Source organism: Panthera onca, chromosome A3, assembly GCF_046562875.1.
Source record: "Panthera onca isolate mPanOnc1 chromosome A3, mPanOnc1 haplotype 2, whole genome shotgun sequence".
Lineage (NCBI taxonomy): Eukaryota > Metazoa > Chordata > Mammalia > Carnivora > Felidae > Panthera > Panthera onca.
This window is the reverse complement of record NC_138341.1, coordinates 20,469,589-20,491,375: the sequence shown is the minus strand read 5'-3', so window position 1 is coordinate 20,491,375 and position 21,787 is coordinate 20,469,589. Positions and strand designations below refer to the sequence as shown.

Here is a 21,787-nt window from a genome sequence, read left to right as displayed (position 1 = left end):
AGGCCCTATGGCGTTGCAAAGCCTAAAATATTTGCGGTCTCTCCTTTAACAGAAAAAAGTTCACCAATTTCTGCTCTAGAGCTAGGGGAACATAATATGGGCCCAGGTAGGTGTAGAAAGTGAGTTTCTCAATCTGTAGGGTGTCCAAATAGTTATAAATTTTCTTCAGAAAATTGTTTTTGACCACATTTAAACTTTTAATCTATCTAGAATTTTTTTTGTATTGCTTGGAAATTGGGATTCACCTTTATTTTCCACTGAATAACAGCCGTTTGTTCCTCCACCACGTATTTAATGGAACGATTTTTTTGTCACGGATTGAGACACCATCTTTGTTATATATTTTATTCAGTTATATGCAATATGTGTTTACATGCACACCTTCCTCTTCCACTCATTTCTTTATTCCTTTTAACGCTAGTAATAATAGTTTTGATTATAGTGGCTTTGTGTGTGGTATGTTTAATAATTGGAAAGGCGATTTTTCTCTTATTTTTTTCCATATGTACTTTAAAATCATTTTGTTAATGCAAAATCTGCAAGGAATTCTGATTGAAATATAGATATTAACTTTGGGGAGAATGGCAATTTTATTAAGTTTTTCTGTCCAGATTTTTCATATCTTGTGTTTTATGTCCTTAAATAAGATTTTATGGTTCTAAACCAAGATAGGAAATCCAAAATCTTTAATATAAAGAACCTTAAAACCTTTTGGGAAGACATCACAAATCAAGCCAGTAGATTGATTGAGGGAAATATTTTTTTTTTTTTTTTTTTTTTTTTTTAATGTTTATTTAACTTTGAAGGAGAGACAGAGAGAGAGAGTGAGCAGAGGAGGGGTAGAGAGAGAGGGAGACACAGAATCTGAAGCAGGCTCCAGGCTCTGAGCTGTCAACACAGAGCCTGACGCGGGGCTCGAACCCACCGAGCTGTGAGATCATGACCTGAGCTGAAGTCGGACGCTCAACCGACTGAGCCACCCAGGCGCCCCGAGGGAAATATTTTTAATATATGTTCTAGTTTTACTAAGAGTACTATGTAAAAGATTCTCACAAGTTAATAATAAAAATAAGCACCCTCATAGAAAAATGAGCAAATGATAAGAATTTCACAAGATGGCAAATCTAAATATTTTTTTTTAATTTTCTTTAAAAAAAAATTTTAATGTTTATTTTTGAAGGGGAGACAGAGGGAGAGAGAGTGAGAGTGGGGAAGGGACAGGGAGAGAGGGACACATAGAATCCAAAGCAGGCTCTAGGCTTCAAGCTGTCAGCAGAGACCGATGTGGGGCATGAAATCATGAACTGCAAGATCATGACCTGAGCCGAAGTTGGACACTTAACCGACTGAGCCACCCAGGTGCCCCGCAAATCTAAATATTAATAAACTTGCAAAAAGGTGAATAAAATTCCAGTAGTCAAGGTAAAGGAAATTATCATTTCAAACCCATTAGAGTGGCCAAAAAGAAAATAGTCTGGTTAACATCTGTTGTTCATAGGATAAGCATATATTTCTGATAGAAATATGAATTGTAGCCTTTTTGAAAAATAGTCTTAACAATACCTGCTTACACACACAATATTGCTTTGCTTTTAGAACTTACTCCACAGAAATAGAAGCACTGGTATGTTCATTTTTACCCGAATGCTAATTGCAGTTTGGTTCATTATGGGAAAACATAGGAAACAAGGTGTATGTTTATGATTAAGAAACTGGTAAATGGGGGACATCTGGGTGGCTCAGTTGGTTAAGCATCCAGCTCCTTGATTTCAACTCAGGTCATGATCTCTCAGTTCATAAGTTCAAGCCCTGTATAGGGCTCTGCGCTGACAGTGCAGAACCTGCTCGGAATTCTGTCTCCCCTCTCTCTCTGCCTCTCCCAGGCGCTCACTCTCTCTCTGCTCTCTGTCTCTCTCTTAAAAGCAAAGCTAAAAAAAAGAAACTGGGTAAATGAAATGAGGTGCATACATACAATGAAAAAATATGCAGCTATTATAAAGGCTAACATTGTGCCTGTTGACTTGGAGAGACTTCTATAGTGTATTACGTGAGAAAAATTAGATTCAGAGGAGTGTGTGTAGATTGGTCACAGTTTTACAAAACAAATAATAAACCTCTCAAGAAAAGAACTTCTTAGATATATATGTATTTGTTTGCAGATGATTCTTTGAGTAGAATAAATGGGAAATGGAATTGAGAGTAGAGGAAGAAGGGAGGAGAGGTAATCAGGAAAGAAATTTATTAGAAAAAAGTGATACATTATAAAACAGGAGTATCCATAATAGGCAGTATGGTATGATCTAGTCATGTTTCTATAAAATTAAATATATATGTATAAATGTGTATACATTCTTCTCTAAAATAAAGTCAAATTCCACAAGATACATTTGGCTTTCATTGTTAGCTTTTCTTGGCTTGTTCTTTGACCCAGGTTGGTCCAGATGGTCTGATGAAGTTAAATGGCTCAGCCCTTAACAATGAGTTCTTCACTTCAGCAGCCCAAGGCTGGAAGGAACGACTCTCAGAAGGTAAGTGTTCTACCCTGCATGCTTCCTAGGTTGTATATGCACTTGGAGCCGCTGTGAGGGCATATTGGCACCTCTGCGCCTCAATGAGTTTTTGAGCAATTTTGGTAGGCAAAGGACAGGATGTTTCCATGGGGTAGAGGTAGCTATCCTGTGTGAAACACTACACTGACCTTTATCCGGAGCCTGTGTAACCAGGTTTTAGCTCCAGATGGAGTCTAGCAATGTTTCTTCAAGAAATCACAGTCACCTGGGAAACTAAAAAAAAAAAAAACAACAAAAAAACAAAAAAACCCAGATTTTTAGGCCCTAGTCCTAAAGATTCTGACTTAGTGATTCTAGGTTAATGTCTAGGAAGTGAGATTTTACTAAGCTCCTTAATAAGTGGAGTGTAAAATTAGTTACAGTGCTGTATTATGTTTGTTTTTCAGTTACACATGGAATACAAACCAGCACTTGAAAAGTCATAATGAATTTATGCCAAGGCATAGCTTAAAACAAGTGTGAGAAACTTTAAAATAAATAAATTTATGGGGCACCTGGGTGGCTCAGTCAGTTAAGCCTCCAACTTTGGCTCAGGTCACGATCTCACAGTTCATGGGTTTGAGCCCCACGTCAGGCTCCATGCTGATGGCTCAGAGCCTGGAGCCTGTTTCAGATTCTGTGTCTCCCTCTCTCTCTCTGTCCCTCCCCCGCTCTCACTCTGTCTCTCTCTCAAAAATAAAATAAACGTAAAAAAAAAAAAAAAAGATTAAAAGTAAATACATTTGTAACGAGAGCAATTAGGAATGCTGTTCATCTGACTTTTTGTCAGATCTCTAGCATTTAGGGTTAATTGACAAGCTCATATCTACATTCACTGCAGTTGTTGACATTTTCCCTCCTCTTGTTTTTGTTCTTTTCGGAGGCAAATTCTGTCCTTTTTTTTTTTAAATGGTTAATTTTTTGTGTGTGTTTATTTATTTCTGAGAGAGAGAGTGCAAACAGGAGAGGTGCAGGGGTTGGGGGGCCAGAGGACTGAAGTGGGTTCTGTGCTGACAGCAGACAGTCCAATGAGGGGCTCGGGCTCCCAAAGCGTGAGATAAATTATGACCTGAGCCAAAGTTGGACGCTCAACTGAGCCATCCCATTGCCCCTAGGGGGCAAATTCTGTGTAGAAAGGCTCTCACACTGATTACTTTTTTTCTGAAAGAGCTAAAATTACAAAAGCACTATAAAACATATACATTATCATTACCTTTAAGAATAATGTGGTAGGGGCACCTGGGTGGCTCAATGGGTTAAGCTTCCAACTCTTGAACTCAGTTCAGGCCTTGATCTCAGGGTCGTGAGTTCATGCCGGGCATGAAGCCTACTTTAAAAAAAAAAAAAAAAAAAAAAGAAGAATTTGGTAAAGGGTTTATACCCTGCTCAACCGCTAGTTTTTTGAAGTAGATGTTAACGATAGTGATACCTTGATTAGTATCGGTGTTAACTATTATTAGCAGTGTTAACTGCATAGGAGCAGTCACTGCTATACCTAGAGACATGTGAGCAGCAAACACTTTGAACACTGTACACGTGTGAACAGAATGCAGTACTTTCTGTTCCTCATTCTGTCATGCACAGTGGACTCGACAAAAAAGTAGTTCTCCGTTGGATTCCGGCAGACAGATTCCTCTTTTCCTACTTACATGACCAGGACTGTGTCCTCAGACACTTTCCCTTTCCGTTTTCTTACCCCCAAGAGACCTTCAACTTCACGTCTACCATTGCTACCTCTTATTCCTTGGTGTCCTGGGTGGTAGAATATAACAGAGAGCAATGTTTCCAAGCCTCGGCTTGAAGGTGGCCTACCCAGCACATTGGACGGTTCTCTGCTGATGGAGTGGGAGGACTGAAGGCGGCTGGTAGTATGTGCACGTAACTGTCATGTTCCGAGCAGCTGGGTGTTTGACATGTTGAATGCCTCCTCGCCAAGGCGCTAGAGTGGCACAATTTCTGGGACAGTTAGAAAACTAGCAACTCCTAAATAGCTCCCTCTCTTTTTACTGGTGCCTTAAATGCCTCTGAGCGGGGCCACAGCTGTTCATTATGCAGTAGGAGATAAAGGGCATAAAATACAAGTCGCCTCAGAGAAACAGAGCTTTAAAATAATAAAATACTCAGTGGCATTATTTACTGAAAACATATGATGAGAGTCATATCAAATTTCCAGTGGAAATTAAACATTCAAGGTTAGTGATAAAAGAAATCTGTAGAGAAATGATGTTTGGTGTTAGAGGGAGGTGCTACAAGGAAAGCCCAGAGAAAAGGCACAAGTGGCCCAGCTGAGACCGAAAACTGCATGGAGTGGTGCACAAGTATTTTTATTTCACCTGATGGCATTTATCTGCTCCCTTCCAGTGAGGAATTTTGAGAAATTTCTGTTAGAATTCTGGGAAATTTCTATTATTTTCACATGATGGTATTTTGACTCCTGCACGAGTCTTTTGTAATCTGCAAAGTTAAAAAATGGAAACACCATATTTCTATTGAGTATCCTTTTTAAAAATTTTATCTTATTTTATTTTGGTACATTATAGGTGAGTTTACACCTGAGATGCAGGTGAGAATTCGACAAGAGATTGAGAAGGAGAAAAAAGTAGAGCCATGGAAAGAACAATTCTTTGAAAGCTACTATGGTCAGAGGTAATATCAAGACAGGTTCTGTAAACCAAATGTTCATTCCTACATATATGTCACACAGTGTTTCATCTTACTACCTTTCTAGAAAATCTGGTCCTCAATTTCCTTCACCAATTCTATTTTAGGAAGAATTATTTTCTTTTTATGAGTCATGGGTGCCCAGAATTGGATTACTTGACTCTTAACACATTACTATTGTGGGTGGGATGGTTTTATGAAAGGGAAAAAAAAAAAAAAAAAAAAAAAAAAAAGTGTTATCTTGAATTAGAGTCCCTTTCTTTGAATAGGGTGAATAGTTCTTCCAGTGACTTTATAAGTTAAGAGAATACTGAAATTCTGTACATCTTTTCTAGTAGTTAATTATCATCCCACAAGATGATAATTTATCCAGAATCACTGAGGAATCCCATAATATGGATCATTATGCCCAGTGCATCATTAAACAGCTTCTTCTCTGTATAAGACCCTCTGGGAGATATTCATAGCTGAATCAAGATACAAACCCCGTTCTCAAGGATATGTTGTCTAAATTTTTTTTTTTTTCCTAACAAAAAGTCCAAATAAAATTTTAAAGGGGACATTTAAATAGATGGCAGTGGAGCTGTATTGTTCGAAGTAGAATTGAACATCCAGATTCTGTTGGTTTGGCTCCCTTCTTTCCTTCTGCATACCTAATGGCAGTCCTTAAGAACACTCATACCCACAGTTTGAGAACTAATGGCTCTTGTCCTTGTCTCCAAGTAGTTCATTGATCCCCTTTATGGTCACTTAGGAAGTAATTCCTACTGAGATTCAGAGTCTCACTTATTGGGGCACCTGGCTGGTTCAGGTATTAGGGCGTGCAACTCGTGATCTTGGGGTTGTGAGTTCAAGCGCCACGTTGGGTATAGAGATTACTTAAAATCTTTAAAAAAAAAAAGAAAAGAAAAAGAGTTTCACGTATTGATATTTCTCCACTCTTAGTATGAGCTCTGAGCCCTCCCTCCTTAGGCAGATAGAGCATTGTAGCAATTCTTGGGTTTTTCTGTTTTTAGCTCTTATTTTTTGCCAGCTTTTATAGAAGAACTGTTTTTTGGTATTGTATAGTTTTGTTGTTAGCCATTGTGCAGTCCTGATTGAAGTCACCAAAGAGGGTACCTTGCTTTTGCCTGTTTAAACAATATCCTAAAACATTAGGAGGAGTCTCTAGTGACTCCTACTGAGTAGCTTAGCTCTAGGCCACACTATGGAAGTCCCATCAGTTCACTCCTGGGATAGCTCAGAGGCATTGGTCTCGGAATTATAGAACTATACTAAATGAAGTTTAAACAGGCTTTCCAGAAACTCCCAAGTTCTAATTTTCAATGCTTGGAGAGTGTTGACAGCCAACTCCTGTCTCCTCAGGGGCCCTTAGATTTCTTGGGCCAGCCTTTCTCAGGTGCTGCAGAGCAGAGGTGATCAGGGTGCATGGGTCTTGGTCTTTTTTCACTTCCCTTGTGAGTAGTCTGTGATGCTTGCTTCTAGACAAGGTAGCCCCTCTTATATGCAAAAGTAATGATAATTAACATTATTGAGCTTTAATATGTGCTAGGTACTGTTCTAAGTACTTTACATGCATTAACTTAATAACACCAATAGTATCAAGTGATGAATTTCAGTATATAACTGAAGAAAGTGAGGTACAGAAGACTAGTGACTTACTCAATGTCACATGGATCTTACCAGAGCCAGGATTTGCATCCAGGCAGTCGAACTCCAGAGCTTCACTAATGATGATAATAGTGAAGATAACATGTGAGGAATACCTCCGATGTATCAGGGTTCCTTCTAGGCATTGCCATATACTATTATCTCATAATGCTTTCAATAACACGAGCCATTTCTCAACTAGAATATTTTTTTCTTCCACCTTTTAGTTCTGGCCTGAGCCTTGAGGATTCAAAGAAATTAACAGCCTCGCCCAGTGATCTCAAAGTAAAGAAAACCCCAGTAGAGCAACCAAAATCCATGCTTCCTTCAGAGGCCTCACCTGCCAGTACAGTCCCAGTGATTCCCCAGTTAGACTCTAAAGAAGAAGTGGCACAAGCACCATCCCCAGTAAGGAAGGAAGAGCATGAAAGCCAAGATCTGGTGCCGCCGAACTCGAAGCCCACAGAGCCCCTACTGTCCTCAGCAAGCAATACCCAAGAGCTTGGCGGCACTGTTCCCATCAAGTGCCCTAAGGATGATGAGCTCTTGGAGCAGAAGCCAGTTGCCTCTGTTGAACAGGAGTCTGAGAAAGAGAATCATCTCACTACAGTTTCTAATTACAACAAAGATGAAAGCCAAGGAGCTTTAGTTACGTCCCCAAACAAACCCAAGAGTCCTGGGGTGGATAAGCCAGGAATGAAGCCCATAGTGGAAACAGGTCCACAGGAGACCAGTATGAAAGAACTTCCATCAGCTCTGACCGACCACAGCCCAGAGAGCCTTAAGAGGAAATCTTGTCTCCTCCAAGAAGAGGCCCCTGTGAGCTGGGAGAAAAGGCCACGTGTCACTGAGAATCGCCAGCACCAGCAGCCATTTCACGTCTCGCCACAGCCCTTTCTCAGTAGAGCAGACAGGATCCAGGTGCGAAAAGTACCGCCTCTCAAGGTAAGTGAGTGGGAAGAATTGAGTTTCTGGTCCTACTTACTAAATTTCAAGTCATTTGTGTTATTTCTTAATGCAGAAGCAGTTGTATATATTTGATAAGCATGTAACTGTGGTCTTACACGAATAAAATTATTAATAAACAGGCATTTAGAACTCCATTCCTACAGATCTTTTAGTTTTTGAGTAAGTAAGGTACCTGGATATCTAATGTAGACTACATCCGTCCACCCACCCACCCCTGCTGGCTACTCTTATATCTTAAAATAGTTACCGATATTATTCTGTCTCATGTGGCAGAATAAGAAATATGATAAAAGAAGGAAGTCATTGATGTGATTAAAAGATCTGTCTTTGGGGCACCTGGGTCGCTCAGTTGGCTAAGCATCTGACTCTTGGTTTTGGCTCAGGTCATGATCTCATGGTTCATGGGTCTGAGCCCCGTGTCTGGCTCTGCACTGATAGCGTGAAGCCTGCTTGACATTCTCTTTCTCTCCCTCTCTCTCTCTCTCTGCTCCTCCCTTGCCCTCTCTCCCTCTCTCTCTCTCTCTCTCTCTCTCCAAATAAATAAATAAACTTAAAAAAAAAAAAGATCTTTGTAGCGAGAGCAATGATATTTAAGTGTACCTTGGCCCTTTTCTTACTGCCATAACTAATTTGATGTTCTGTGGCTCTAGAACTACCTTTTTTTTTTAAGTTTATTTACTTATTTTGAGAAAGACAGAGATAGTGTGAGTGGGGGAAAGGCAGATAGAGGGGGAGACAGAATCCCAAGCAGGCTTCACACTGTCAGCACAGAGCCCGACATGGGGCTTGAACTCAAGGAACCTTGAGATCATGACCTGAGCCAAAGTTGGACGCTCAACAAACTGAGCCACCCAGGTGCCCCATCTTTTTAAAGGAAACGTTTGTGGCTGCCTTGAGTCACTGCTGGTTTCTTGAGAGAAGGTTTCTTCTTGGTAAGGTGGAATAGCCTTGCTAAGCTCTGCTGCTTAGGATACGTCATTAACTTCCATGTTAGTGTTATATTGCTGCGTACCAAATATTTCACATTCGGAAAGCAGTATCGCTAAGATACTATATAAAGACTGCGTTTAACCAATAGTGAGCCCTTTAAAGCCCAAACACATTTTTACTTCTGATATAAAGGTTTAGTAATACTTGGCCTTGTGCTTAATATCAGTTTGTAATCCATTTATTCATTTGATAAATAGTACATTTTTATTAATGGTATTTATTAATACTATTGTGTCTACTATGAACCCAGGCACTGGGTATTATTCATTCATATTAGGATATAAAGAGAAAATAATCCACATAGAAATACTCCCCCCCCCCCCCCCTTTTAATTTAACTTAGTTGAACCAAAGTTGTTCTTTCAGGAAATATCCCTTAGAAACTTTCATTTCCTAGTGCTTGACCCATTTCATTTACTACGTGATTTCCCTCTCATTTTGCCTATTACTAATTGTATGACATTCTTCATGACTTCTTAAAAAACATTTTTAACATTTATTTATTTTTGAGAGACAGAGCATGAGCTTGGGAGGGGCAGAGAGAGGAGGAGACACAGAATCTGAAGCAGGCTCCAGGCTCTGAGCTGTCAGCCCAGAGCCCTACGCAGGGCTCGAACTCACAAACTGTAAGATCATGACCTGAGCTGAAGTCGGATGCTTAACCAACTGAGCCACCCAAGCGCCCCTCTTCATGACTTTATAATTTTAAGATTTATACACTTACAAATCTCACCCTGTTAAAAAATTTTTTGAGACTTTTCTACAATGCATGCTTTGCCAGAGAGTGTGATTTTTATGAAAATCACTTTTACTATTCTTACGGTACCGTGGCTTGATTCTTTTTTTTTTTTTTTTAATTAAATGCCCTAGAACATCTGTAATAGTTATTTGTTCCTTTAAACTAGCAGCTACTAGGAGGGGCCAGACTTTGATGCATTCTAATGAACTCTGATAGCTTCTGAAGTATAGTTTCAAATATGAGTCAGATTCCTTTCAGATACAATATTTCATGATATGAAAATCAGTGGTTTCAAACCTGATAAAAGCATTTTTCCCTAGGATTCTAATTTGTAAATTTTAGGATAAGACTCAGAGCGCATATAGTTTTAAAAAGCTCCCCAAGTAAGTTTAAAAAGCTCCCCAAGTAAGTATTAAGCCAGCCAGGGAGGAGAATGACTATAGCAAACATATATATTATGTGCATCCTTCCTCATGGGATGGGCAGAGTGGGGTGCGTCTGTGGATTACACACTGTCTCTGTCTTCCAGTGCTATCTAGAAGCCTCTGTCATTGAGATAATTCAGCCTGTATTCTTAAGTGTGCATGGGTGTATGTGTGTAGAGCAGAAGAGAGCAAGAATTTTTCCTTGGACCTTGGAAGGAGAGCTAGGAAGACAAAGACAGTGGTATGCTTCTCACACACACACTTTTGAAAGCGCAAATACCGTAGAGAGGTCTGTATCGTAAATAATAAGCACTTGTGAGTAGTGATGCCATTAGGAGGGAGTTGTGTTGGGAAAAGAGGTATGGGGATTTGGGGTGGACAGGATGTCGGGGGAGGAGAGACTTTGGCACCACTCTAAGAGGTGGAAGGATCCTGGAGACGAAATCGTGTTGCTGTCTCCGCAGTCTGGTCTCTTGGCCATGGACCTGCCACCATTGCCACTGGTGTTGTGCAGTGTTTACCCTACTGGGAAAATTCAAGTGTTGATGAAGTTCTGTTACTCTTGTAAGTGAAAACTAAGCTCTGGCGTTTTCTTTTTCTCCCTCCTTCTTTCAGATCCCTGTCTCCAGAATCTCCCCCATGCCTTTTCCTACATCGCAGGTCTCTCCCAGGGCTCGTTTTCCAGTCTCCATCACTAGTCCTAACAGAACAGGAGCCAGAACTCTTGCAGACATCAAAGCAAAAGCCCAGCTGGTCAAAGCACAGAGGGCAGCAGCTGCCGCCGCCGCCGCCGCTGCCGCTGCCGCCTCGGTTGGAGGGACCATTCCAGGACCTGGCCCGGGGGGTGGACAAGGTCCAGGAGAGGGTGGTGAAAGGAAGCCTGCTAGAGGAGGGAGTCCAGACTCAGACAGAGCCCGTGAACCCGGAAAGGGCCCCGCACTGGAATTGGCAGGAACTGGAAGCAGGGGAGGTACGAGAGAGCTTTTACCCTGTGTTCCAGAGACTCAGCCCCAGTCTGAGACCAAGACCCCAGACCAGGCTCAGCCTCATAGTGTCTCTGGAGCACAACTACAGCAAACCCCCTCAGTGCCTCCAACACCTGCCATCAGTGGAGCACGCACAAGTGTCCCATCACCAGCCCACACTCACGCACCCCCACCAGCTGTAGGGAAACTGAGTAATGAAAAACTGAATCCCACCAGGGCAACAGCCACAGTGGCCTCTCATACCCACCCACAAGGGCCCAACGATTGCAGACAGGAGAAAGCGCCTTCTGCTCCGACAGATTCTGCTCTCCTCTCTGGTGCCTCGCCTGTTCGTTTTGCAGCTGACGGCACAGTTGAGCCCAGAGTAGGTTCTAGTAAGAATATACCAGACCCTTCAGCCTCAGCAGAGACAACTGCTAGTACGTCAGTGGATATGACTCCCTCTCCTTTAACATCTTTATTAACAGCAGCCACTTTAGAAAAGCTTCCTGTACCCCAGGTCAGTGTGACTGTAGCACCTACCGGATCAGCTCCGTCCTCGAGCACTTTGCCAGTAGCTTCTAGCCTTAAAACTCCAGGAACTTCTTCAAATATGAATGGACCCATTTCAAGGCCAAGCTCTAGTATCCCTGCGAATAATCCTTTGGTCACTCAGCTGCTTCAGGGCAAAGATGTTCCCATGGAGCAAATTCTGCCCAAACCTCTCACCAAAGTTGAAATGAAAACTGTTCCACTGACCACAAGAGAGGAGCCGGGGGTGGGAGCCCTCACAGGCACCAACGCAACAGAGATCAGCAGAGAGGAAGTTAGTGAGAGGCAGTCTCGCCCAGCTCTACAGCCGCTGGGTAAAACCTTGCAAAATAAGCAGCTCCCCCAGGTTCCAAGATCCCTCCAGCTCTTGACAGGTAAGGATCTGAGGGACTCTAGCATTGACACACACCAATACCAGGAAGGACTAAGTAAAGCCACTCAAGATCAGATCCTTCAGACTCTCATCCAGAGGGTTCGGAGGCAGAATGTTCTCCCGTTTGTGCAGCCCTCCCAGTTCAGCTTCACTCACTCAGGTTTCCAGTTAGAGGATATCTCTACAAGCCAGAGGTTCATGTTGGGTTTTGCTGGCAGAAGGACATCAAAGCCTGCAATGGCAGGTCACTACTTACTTAACATTTCCACCTATGGCCGGGGTTCAGAGAGCTTTAGGAGGACCCATTCTGTAAACCCTGAAGACCGTTTTTGTCTAAGTAGCCCCACTGAGGCCTTGAAAGTGGGATATACAGACTGTAAAAATGCAACAGGAGATAGTAGCAGCGGCAAAGAAGAAGATACTGATGAGGAAAGTACTGGTGATGAGCAAGAACCCATCATGGTGAAGGAGGAGCCCCAGGCTTCCCAGGGTTCTGGCAAGTGTGAAGCAAGTTCAGGACCCCACAGTAGAGAGACCCCATCCACCAATGATTGTTTAGCAAAAAAGAATGTGAAGGCGGAGACACCAGTGCATGAGCAAACCACTTTAAGCAAGGAGAATTACCTGTTCCCTAGAGGCCAAACATTTGATGAAAAAACCCTAGCCCGAGATTTTATTCAGGCAGCACAGAAACAAATAGCTCATGCAGTGAGAGGGAAGACGATGCGTAGCAGCCCTGAGCTTTTCAGTTCTTCTGCTCTCCCTCTGACTGCAGACAGTCCCACCCATCAGCCTCTCCTCCTTCCACCACTGCAAACCCCAAAGCTATATGGAAGCCCCACACAGATTGGGCCAAGCTACAGAGGCATGATCAATGTCTCCACCTCGTCTGACATGGACCCTAACTCTGCTGTACCGGGGATGCCTGACTGTAGCCAAGTATCTAGCAACGTAGGTGATGTCATGTCCTTTTCAGTGACTGTCACCACTATCCCTGCTAGCCAAGCTATGAATCCCAGCAGCCATGGCCAGACCATTCCTGTTCAGGCCTTTCCTGAAGAGAACAGCATAGAGGACACACCTTCGAAATGTTACTGCCGATTGAAAGCCATGATCATGTGCAAGGGGTGTGGAGCGTTCTGCCACGATGATTGCATCGGCCCCTCTAAACTTTGTGTCTCCTGCCTTGTCGTTCGGTAACGAGACTAGAAAGAGAACATGCTGTAAAGGAGGCAGGAAGGGAAGGGTTGACGAGATGTGTTTTTTGCATCCTTTGGGAATCACAGAAATAAATAAGGAGGTTTCAGTTGTCTTGAAAGACAAATGTTACTTAATCAGGAATACAGAGTGCAGATCTTACATTTTAGAGGAAGAGCACCTTGTATAGTAAGTCTAGGTCAAGCAAGACTTTGTGAATTTGTGACAAGTTTGCACTTACAAAATCATGTAAATATGTCACATTTTGTTTTAACGTTTTTCCAGCTGTTTAGGTAATGATGTATTACTTTAAATTCAGATTTATGTTCTGCTTCATGTGACTCTGAGAAAACTTTAATGCCATGCATGGTTACAGGAAGCTGTCTCTCTTCTGTCCTTTCCTAAGTGGCCAGGAAAAGGAAGGAGTTGAAGGGATGGTCTGGAGAAATGACCATTCAAGCTGATTATGCCATGACAGTCTGACTGCAGGCTTTACATGGATTATTCAGCCTTTGCAGAATCTGGAGTCAGGGTTTGCTCAGTCCCTTTCTCTTAGACAGGAAGAACCTTCTTAAGTTCAAATTTTTGATAAGATGTTAATTTCACAGGTAGTATCTCAGACTCCAAAAGCTCTTGACCTGGTTCTTGGCTTCCACAAACCCGTGCTGTTGCCAAGCTCTCTGCTTGCAGTTTGTGGATCCCTGCCCTCAAGTCCCACTACCCTGCCCTGAGACTGTGAATGTGGCCCATAAAGGAGATGCCTCTCCGGGCCCCTGCTGTTACTGTCGCCTGTGCAGGGCAGCAGTTCCGGCAATAACATCCAAGTACTTTGTCAGTCGTGGAGCTTACAAACAGGTAGGAAATACTAGGACAAAAGTAACAAATAATATTAATGATGGGGTGATTTGAACTATGTGTTTTGTTGGGCAAAGGAGTAAAAGTGCAGAAATTGTTAAACTGAACATACAGAACTTTGGAAAACGGTTTTAACACTAGAAACAAGGTAGTCTTTCTTTTCCTCTTCTTGCCCAACCCGTTCCCTGATGTTCTGTAGTCCTGCTGTCGCTGCAGGAAGAAAAGCCCTTGGCTGTCACATTTGCCCGTTCTGTTAAGCCTGTTTGGACCTCCCAGGCATCTGAGGAGTATGGAAGAACCTTGTTCTATATGACTCTGAACACAGTGTGCACGCATACAGTAAAAGTTAGACACTTTTCCTGTTTGAGAAAACCTGTCCTCTATTTTGGATTACTGGTATCTATGCACTAGAGATTTCTAATGTAAAGGGGCCTCAGTAAATGGCTAAGGGAACATCTAGAAAGAAATTAGCTTCACAGTTTTGTTATTTGTTTTTGTTGACTTTTTTTGTTTCCTTTTTTATTCTTTTAAATCTTGTCTCTAATGACTGAAGAGTTTTTGAGTACCTATATTTAGGTCATGGTTAAAGAACATTAGAATAAATCTACAGTTTATCAGAATTTGGTATCGAAGAATTGGATGTTGTCAATGTGCATCTTTTGCATATTGATTTTAAGTTTCCTAATTTCAAGTGTATAAAGTAAAAATATTATTGCAACCTAGTACACTTGTGGTTGTACTTAGTATTCAGGATGTGATATTTACCATACGCAGAACAGTGTAAACTTATTAAGTCACATTCCAGATTAGGAGAAAGTAGACAGTAACACTCTTCCCCATTCTGTTACCCATTCCCCTCCTTGCCCCATAATATACATGCTTGTAATACTTTTGAACCCCATAAGAAACTTACTGCTACACTATTCTTCAGTTTTTGTTTTTGTTAATTTTTTGCGACCCAAGGCAAATATAAGATTAATATCTGTGTTCCAGTTTCAGCTGAGACAATAGGATGCCCTCCTAACTTCCCGTTTTCTTCATGGCTTAAAAATATGAAGGCTGCAAGGATACAGGGGTAAGGATTAAGTTCTCCAGCCAAGATCCAGTAGGAAACAGAAACCATGCTTCTGTTCCCCAGACTGTCAGTACCCTGGACAGTCCAAGGGAGGGAGTTCAAAGCACCTATTGCTGGGTTAGACTCCCCATACTTAGCTTCTTCACTCCCCGTGTCCGTGCCAGGACCGAAGGCGGTCTGTGCGCTGGAAGTGCCTGAGTGATTCAGAACGGACCCCATGCTGAACGTTAATTACCAGTTTGGATTGATCAACGTGAGTTTTCTTCTTTGCGCCTTTGCTGTCATAGAAAGTCTCTCTTCCATGGTTCTCCTAATCTGAGGTTGGACAGACTAACCAGGAAAGGAGGAAAAGTATCAGGGATTTTCAAGTCCACTTGGAGAGCAGACCGTATTGTGCCTCTTCATCTTGACCAGGCTCTTGCAGATAGGCCCTAAGCATTATGATTCCCCAGATTCTCCTAACAAATTATACTCAGCTAATGAAATATTTGCATTTACAAATGTCCCTAAAACAGAATTTGTCGTCTACGTACACTGTCTCAATCTTGACAGAATGAGAGAATAGATTCTCTTGGGTTGGTAGTAAATTAAATACAATCCATTTGTCAGTTCGTTTCAAAACAGTGGTTTCAGGTAGAAAGTCATTTTAAGAGCTGAACAGAAAAGCAAGAGCAACAATCTAACCGTATTACAATCTGACTCTTTTGAAAATGAAGCAGGAGGAACAAGAAAGATCTGTGTGTTGTTAAGAGCATGGGACTCCAGTACCTTTAAAGCAGTTTTTATCTTAGGTTTTCAGAGTTGCTTTACCGTTCAGTTCAATCTGAAAGGTTGTGGATAAGTGCTAAGCTTATTTTTGTGGTATGTAGTTGCACTATTTCCAGTGACTAGTCAGGCATTGTGCCTGATGCTTATATCTCCAGGGTATGCTTCTCAGCCTTCAGATACCTTCCTTTGTGGGTCACCTTGGGGAGAGAGCATTAACAATAATCATCTCAGTCTTACTTAATGAATGTTCTGAGTTGTCTATTAGAGAAGGCTCCCTGAATCTTAAAAAAAAATTTCCATGAAAAATCTCCAGCCTATTAAACAAAATAAAGCCAAATAACCTGGAGTGTTTGCCCTACTATTCCTTAAACCCTGTGCTCAAGATACTGAAACTATATGTGATGTCCCATGTAACATTTCTAAGAATAAGATCTGGCAAATGGGACGTTTTTCTTGGGGTAGGGGAAGCATACTAGCATGGGCTGGGAAGGCACCCAGATGTATGTGTTTTAGGAATTCTCTCAGATTTAAATAAATAGCCAAAGGAAGACCTCGTTGCCTTCTGGGTGAAGGTGTAAATTCACATGTATTAATGACTTGACAGTGACCATCCTAATTGCTTATTAATTGCCTTTCTCTACCTTAGAGTCCTTAAAGAACTGTTCGGTGAAATGATTTGTTATAATGAGGGGGTCTTCTCTGGTCAATACACCACTATTTATTTCTAGAACTCACTGTCCGTGAGCAGCGCCAGGGTTTTCTCTGTGACCTAGAGGTTTCACTTTCACAGCAAGGAGGGAAAAGTTCCCATTGCATTACAACAACGTGCTAAGTAAAAAAACTTGGCCAGTGGTAGCTTTCAGCTCAATTTGTAGAATAGTCCAAAGAGACTCTGAGAAACATGATGATAGGCAGGGATCTTTCCTGCCATGTTTCAGTACCTACATACCTATTGAAAGGGAACAATAGGTGAAACATTTCCTAAAGTTGAAGTAAGAGCTTCATAGATTCTTGGTTACTTTATTTTTTTTAATGCTTTACATTTGATACAACTATTAAAGATCAATTTTAAAAATAGCTTTCCAGTAATATATTTTAAGTAATATATATTTTAATATCTATGTAAAAAGTGACAGTGGAAGACTTTGAATTTCTCATATATGGTATGTTTAATGTAGGACCTCACTGTTAAGGCACAAATTATTACAAAGGAAGTTACTCTAAAGACACTCAGATTATTTCCGAGAAATGCAATAAGGGGAATAGTTTTGAAGTTTATTTTTTATTTTAAAAGAAAATCAACTTATTTACCACAAGCTATTTTTTTTCCTTCTGGCTTATAAGGTTTGTACAGACTGGTTTGGTAAATGCTAAACTTTTGTGTCTTTTGCCTTTTTAAAGGAATTGTTAACATTGGAATTGAGGGTATGTACAGAGAAGTTGGTGTCAACACCATTTAAAAAGTCATATTTTTTCACAAATATAGAAAAATCATTTTACATAAGAATTTTAAGTATTTGCAATAAATATATGTATATAGATTGTATGTATTCATATATTCTTATTTTTCATTTTATTATTAAGTAAAAGATAATTAAAGTGAAAATAAAAACCTTGGAGTTTTTGGTGAATCTTGAGGTCTGACATCCATCTGAGAGCGGTGTGGGTAAGGGCCCTCAGCTGTTGCCTTATATTATCATTGGAAGATTACCACAGATTGTATAGAGGAGTGAAATGAGGAATTTGGTGATAAACATATCAGGGTAGCATATTTCTCTCAGAATTCTAGTAAAAATGTTAAATTCACCTTATCTGTCTGTCTCTGTTTTCACCCTTGAACTGTTCTGTCTCTTAACCACCTGGTGTTCCTGGGAACGTTCAAAACAGACAAACACAAAAACATGTGTGCCCACTGTTTGCTTCTATAACAAAGAACGGTAAGAAAATATCTCAGGGGGAAAATAGGTTTTTCTTTCTCAACAGTGGTTAATGATTCATTAGCAAACATTTGCTGCCATCACCTTACAAGCAGTAGGACTACGTGAAGAAATAATCTCGTGAAGGTAATTGAAAACTTTTTTTCTGTTTCCCAGTTCTTCTCTAAGAAGTGAATTTCCTAAGCAGTTCTGTATCCTTCCTGATTTATCTGGAGAGGGAGTTTCCTAACCAGTTTTAGGTCCTTGCTGGTTGATCTTGAGAGCTAGAAGAGCTAGGAGAACTTGGGTTTTGAATTGCCCAGTGTCGGGAAGGGCAATTATGGAAATACGGAATGAGCCAAATATTAGAGCTTAACTGCCCATGGTGCCATACCTACAGATAGTCTGCAATCCTGTTCAAGAGAATTTTGTGGTTGCAAATACTTGGTTTTAGGATACGATTGAAGGAGCAAAATGATACCTAGATAGTCTTTGGAAATAAAGGAATCTAGCCCATTCTTTAAAAATGAATAATTTATAGATTTATATTTTGGAAATTAATAAGGATATGTAGAATGCTTTTTAAAAGACAGCCTTATTATTTTTCAAAAATTGACATTTCAAACATTGGTGTTGCCCAAAGACATTGAATATCGTTTACCCATCCAAGGGAACAGCACTGTAAATCTTTGCTGAAAATGCGCTTTTTTCTAAAGGAAATTTCTGAAGTCTCAGGGAATATCTGCATCCTCATAATTCCCATATAATAAATAGGAGTGAAGGTGAGATATTAAATGTGTTTACACCAGCCCATTATGGCCTTTTACAAAGCCATCCCCCCATTTCCAGTAGATATAATTATTTAAATGGGCCTCCTACCTCACCGAAAGTAACATTCATATTCAGGTAATGACATAGGAGCCTAAATGTATAGTTGATCTGCAGTTGAGTGAGAAAGCAATATACCAGAACACAACTTCAGCTTGAATCCCCAACTGTCCTTTATTTACATCACAACCTTAGAAACCTGTGTTCATTGCTTTTGACACTACTTGACCGTAAAGCGGTCTTAAATAAGATTTTGCATACTGTTTCTAGCTGTTTTTGTGTACAGATCATGTTACTCATTCACATATTTCTTGGGGCTCCTACTATGTGCTAAGCACTACTGAAGTTCAGGTTATACAAGGGTAAACAAAAGCAGCCATGTAAAATTGCAAAAGGTCTTCCTAAAGTAGTAGTAGCCATACAGCGTGTGTCTAGTTAAGGGCTCAAGGAGTAAATATGTGCTACATATTTCCCAAGACATAATGGAAATTTAAGTGTAAATGAATTACAGAGGTGAAGCGTTTGAGGCACTGAGCAAAACACAGTGGCGAGACATGAAGAAAGAGAAGAAAGGCATTGTCCCTAGGTGAAATAACAGTGTGGAAGTGAAGAGCCATGTTAATAAAATTTACATTTTCTGAAAACAATCATTGGAAGATGTAGAATTCTTAACAGAAACATCAAGAAATTTCTTAGTAACATCTTAGTTGAAGAGAGAATCCCTTTCAATTAATTCTGGTCAGTGCATCAGGAAAGATGCTATCTGTTATTCTCAGCTAACCCTTTCTAATAACAATTAGGTAAATAATGCAGCCTTCCTGTCACTGATGTTAAAACACAAAGGAAGCTAAAGGGAATTAAAACTAAATCTTGATTTTCGTCTTGTAGTCTGGTGAGAAGGAAATGTATCCCTTTATTTTATATTGTTAAAAATATAAACATAAGTTGTATCCATGCTTTTTCTCCAAAGTGGATAAAATTAGTGTTTTAAAGTTTTTTATTATAATATTGTAGAACTGGCTTTCCCCTCCCCACCCCCATCTCTAAGTCACAGAACTTGAGTTATAAGAAACTTCAGCAGGATTCTAGACCTAAAATTTTTAGCGGCCCAAATTCCCAATTCTTCCTTTGAGACTGTCTGGTGTTTAAAAAAAAAATTTTTTTTTAAAGGATAAATCATTGTGTTTTGTTAGTGCTTATTCTTGAAATTTCCTTACCATTTATCTTTAACCTGAATTGTTGGATTTGCAACTCAAATTCTGTATGCCAAAATAATCCAGATTCACCTTTCGGTCAAGAAGGTATTTGGTGTATTCCACTGTGAAATGTCTCAGCTTTGTCCAAGAAGCAGGAGGGTGGGTATCCTATATTTTCACAGTATTTGGTGACCTTAAACAAAAGATTTGGTTTCTTTTATAGAGACTTTATAAACTAAAGAATTTCTATACCTCCATGGAGCTTTCAGTCTTAACCTATAAAGGGCATCCTTGGAAAGACTTCCTTAAACTGGGAGGAGGGACTGAGCCTTGAATGGAGAGCCAGAGACGATCAGCTGGGCAGATGGGCTGTGGCCACATAGTGGACTCTCCTGAAGAATAACTTCCAACTCAATGCCCCTGGTTCTCCAAACTCAAAGAGGCTAAAGGGAAATAAAAAACCTGATTTCCATCGTGACCGCAAAACCCAGAGAATGCCTAGGGGAGAAGAAAGATAAACCCAAGATTGGGTTTAAAATAGGTTTAAGTAAACTTGGGGTTATTCTTAACTTTTTTACAAAATAATTTTTTTTGTTTTTGTTTTTAAGGTTTTGGCTTCACATAACGTTACATTGCCATGATTGGAACATGGCATTTGATTCGAGACATTTTGTAGGCTAAGTAATGGTTTTCTATTGAATCATCTAGTGGCAACTTTTGCTACTGATCAGGATTTAGGTCTGTACACCTGTCAGATGACACAGATGTTGCTCATAAACACTATTAAGCCAACTTGAGTCAACATTGAATTTCACTAACTTTAATCATGGATCCTCTTTTTAAGTAGTTAAAATTCAGATTAGTCCAATAAGAAAGCAATGCATTAAATGATATCAAAATATTTGAAGATACTTTAGAACTATTTTGCACACAGCCTATTTCCTTTCTATGGAAAGTGTGGTACAAAAAAATGTTACTTTCTTGGGTCAGTTCTTTCTAAGAGTCAGTGTCTGATGTTTTCAGATACCTAGAGCTTGGACATGATGGAGTTGGACTTTGAACCCCAAGTAAGCAATTCTCATTTTAGGATTTCAGGCAATAGCAATTTGAAGACTCTGGTGACCCCAGCTGAACCTATATGTAATCACTTACCGCAAACTTTAAATTAATGAAACTCTTCCAGAGTCTCATACTTTGGTTTCCTCTTTGTTGCATAAGGAGATAGATACTGGGCTGGGAAAGACCTGACAATTTGCTCTTTGATAATAAACTACTGATTGAAGGCCAAGTTCTTACTGAATTCACAAAATATGTAGAATCCATGAGTACATGACAAATGAAACTCTAGAAATTAAAAACTTTTAGCCGTAAGTGCTATGACCTACTTTTTTAAAAAACCCATCTTAGTTCTGTGATTGCATCACACCTTTAGACTTTCACCAGCACCAAGAGAAATCCGAATGGAAGAAATGACCTTCTGTTGGTCTTGTTCACTTTAAAACTTTGTGCACATAGGCCTTAGCACTTTGACAGATAAAACTCTGCCTTTTAGCTCCCTCTCACTATCGTCTTTATTCCTCTCACTTTTAGACTGTTCCTTTTGTTGGTTGTATAAAACTACCTTCTTCAGAATTGAATGTATAATGTTTCTGCACATGGGCAAATTGTATTTTATCTTAACGACTCATTTAAGTTGAATAAAGGCATACAGTTTTACTTTAGCGACTGTGCCTTTTCTTTTCCAAAAAACCCCAATACCATGTTGAATGACTCACCTGTTGCTCCTTTTCCTGCACCTGATTGCGCAATTTTCCCTGGATGCTGGCTAATTTGGGGAACTACAGAAAGTGCCAGTCTCCAGGCAACACTTGAAGGGTGTTAAAGAACTGAACATGAGCCAGAAAGAATGTGTGGTGCATTTCAAAAATAAAAAGGAAACCTGTACTACAAAGCCACAGTAATCAAATAGTGTGGAAATACCTTGAAGACAGACATACAGACCAATGAAGTAGAATAGAGAGCCCAGAAATAAACCGTTACATATATGATGGAGTGATTTTTGACAAGACCAGTTAATGAA

At 40.3% G+C, this 21,787-nt stretch overlaps 1 protein-coding gene across 5 annotated transcripts in view; it reads left to right on the top strand.

Moving 5' to 3' along the window:
• ASXL2 (ASXL transcriptional regulator 2) overlaps positions 1–21,428 on the top strand; it is a 137,226-nt gene extending 115,798 nt beyond the window's left edge. For all 5 annotated transcript variants that reach the window (XM_060644938.3, XM_060644943.3, XM_060644942.3 and 2 more), the window contains 4 exons: positions 2,432–2,528; positions 5,090–5,195; positions 7,088–7,805; positions 10,598–21,428. In XM_060644938.3, coding sequence (XP_060500921.3) covers positions 2,432–2,528; positions 5,090–5,195; positions 7,088–7,805; positions 10,598–13,072 — 3,396 coding nt within the window. In that variant the 3' untranslated portion in view covers positions 13,073–21,428. The remainder of the gene's footprint in view (positions 1–2,431; positions 2,529–5,089; positions 5,196–7,087; positions 7,806–10,597) is intronic.
• Positions 21,429–21,787: the final 359 nt, after the last annotated feature.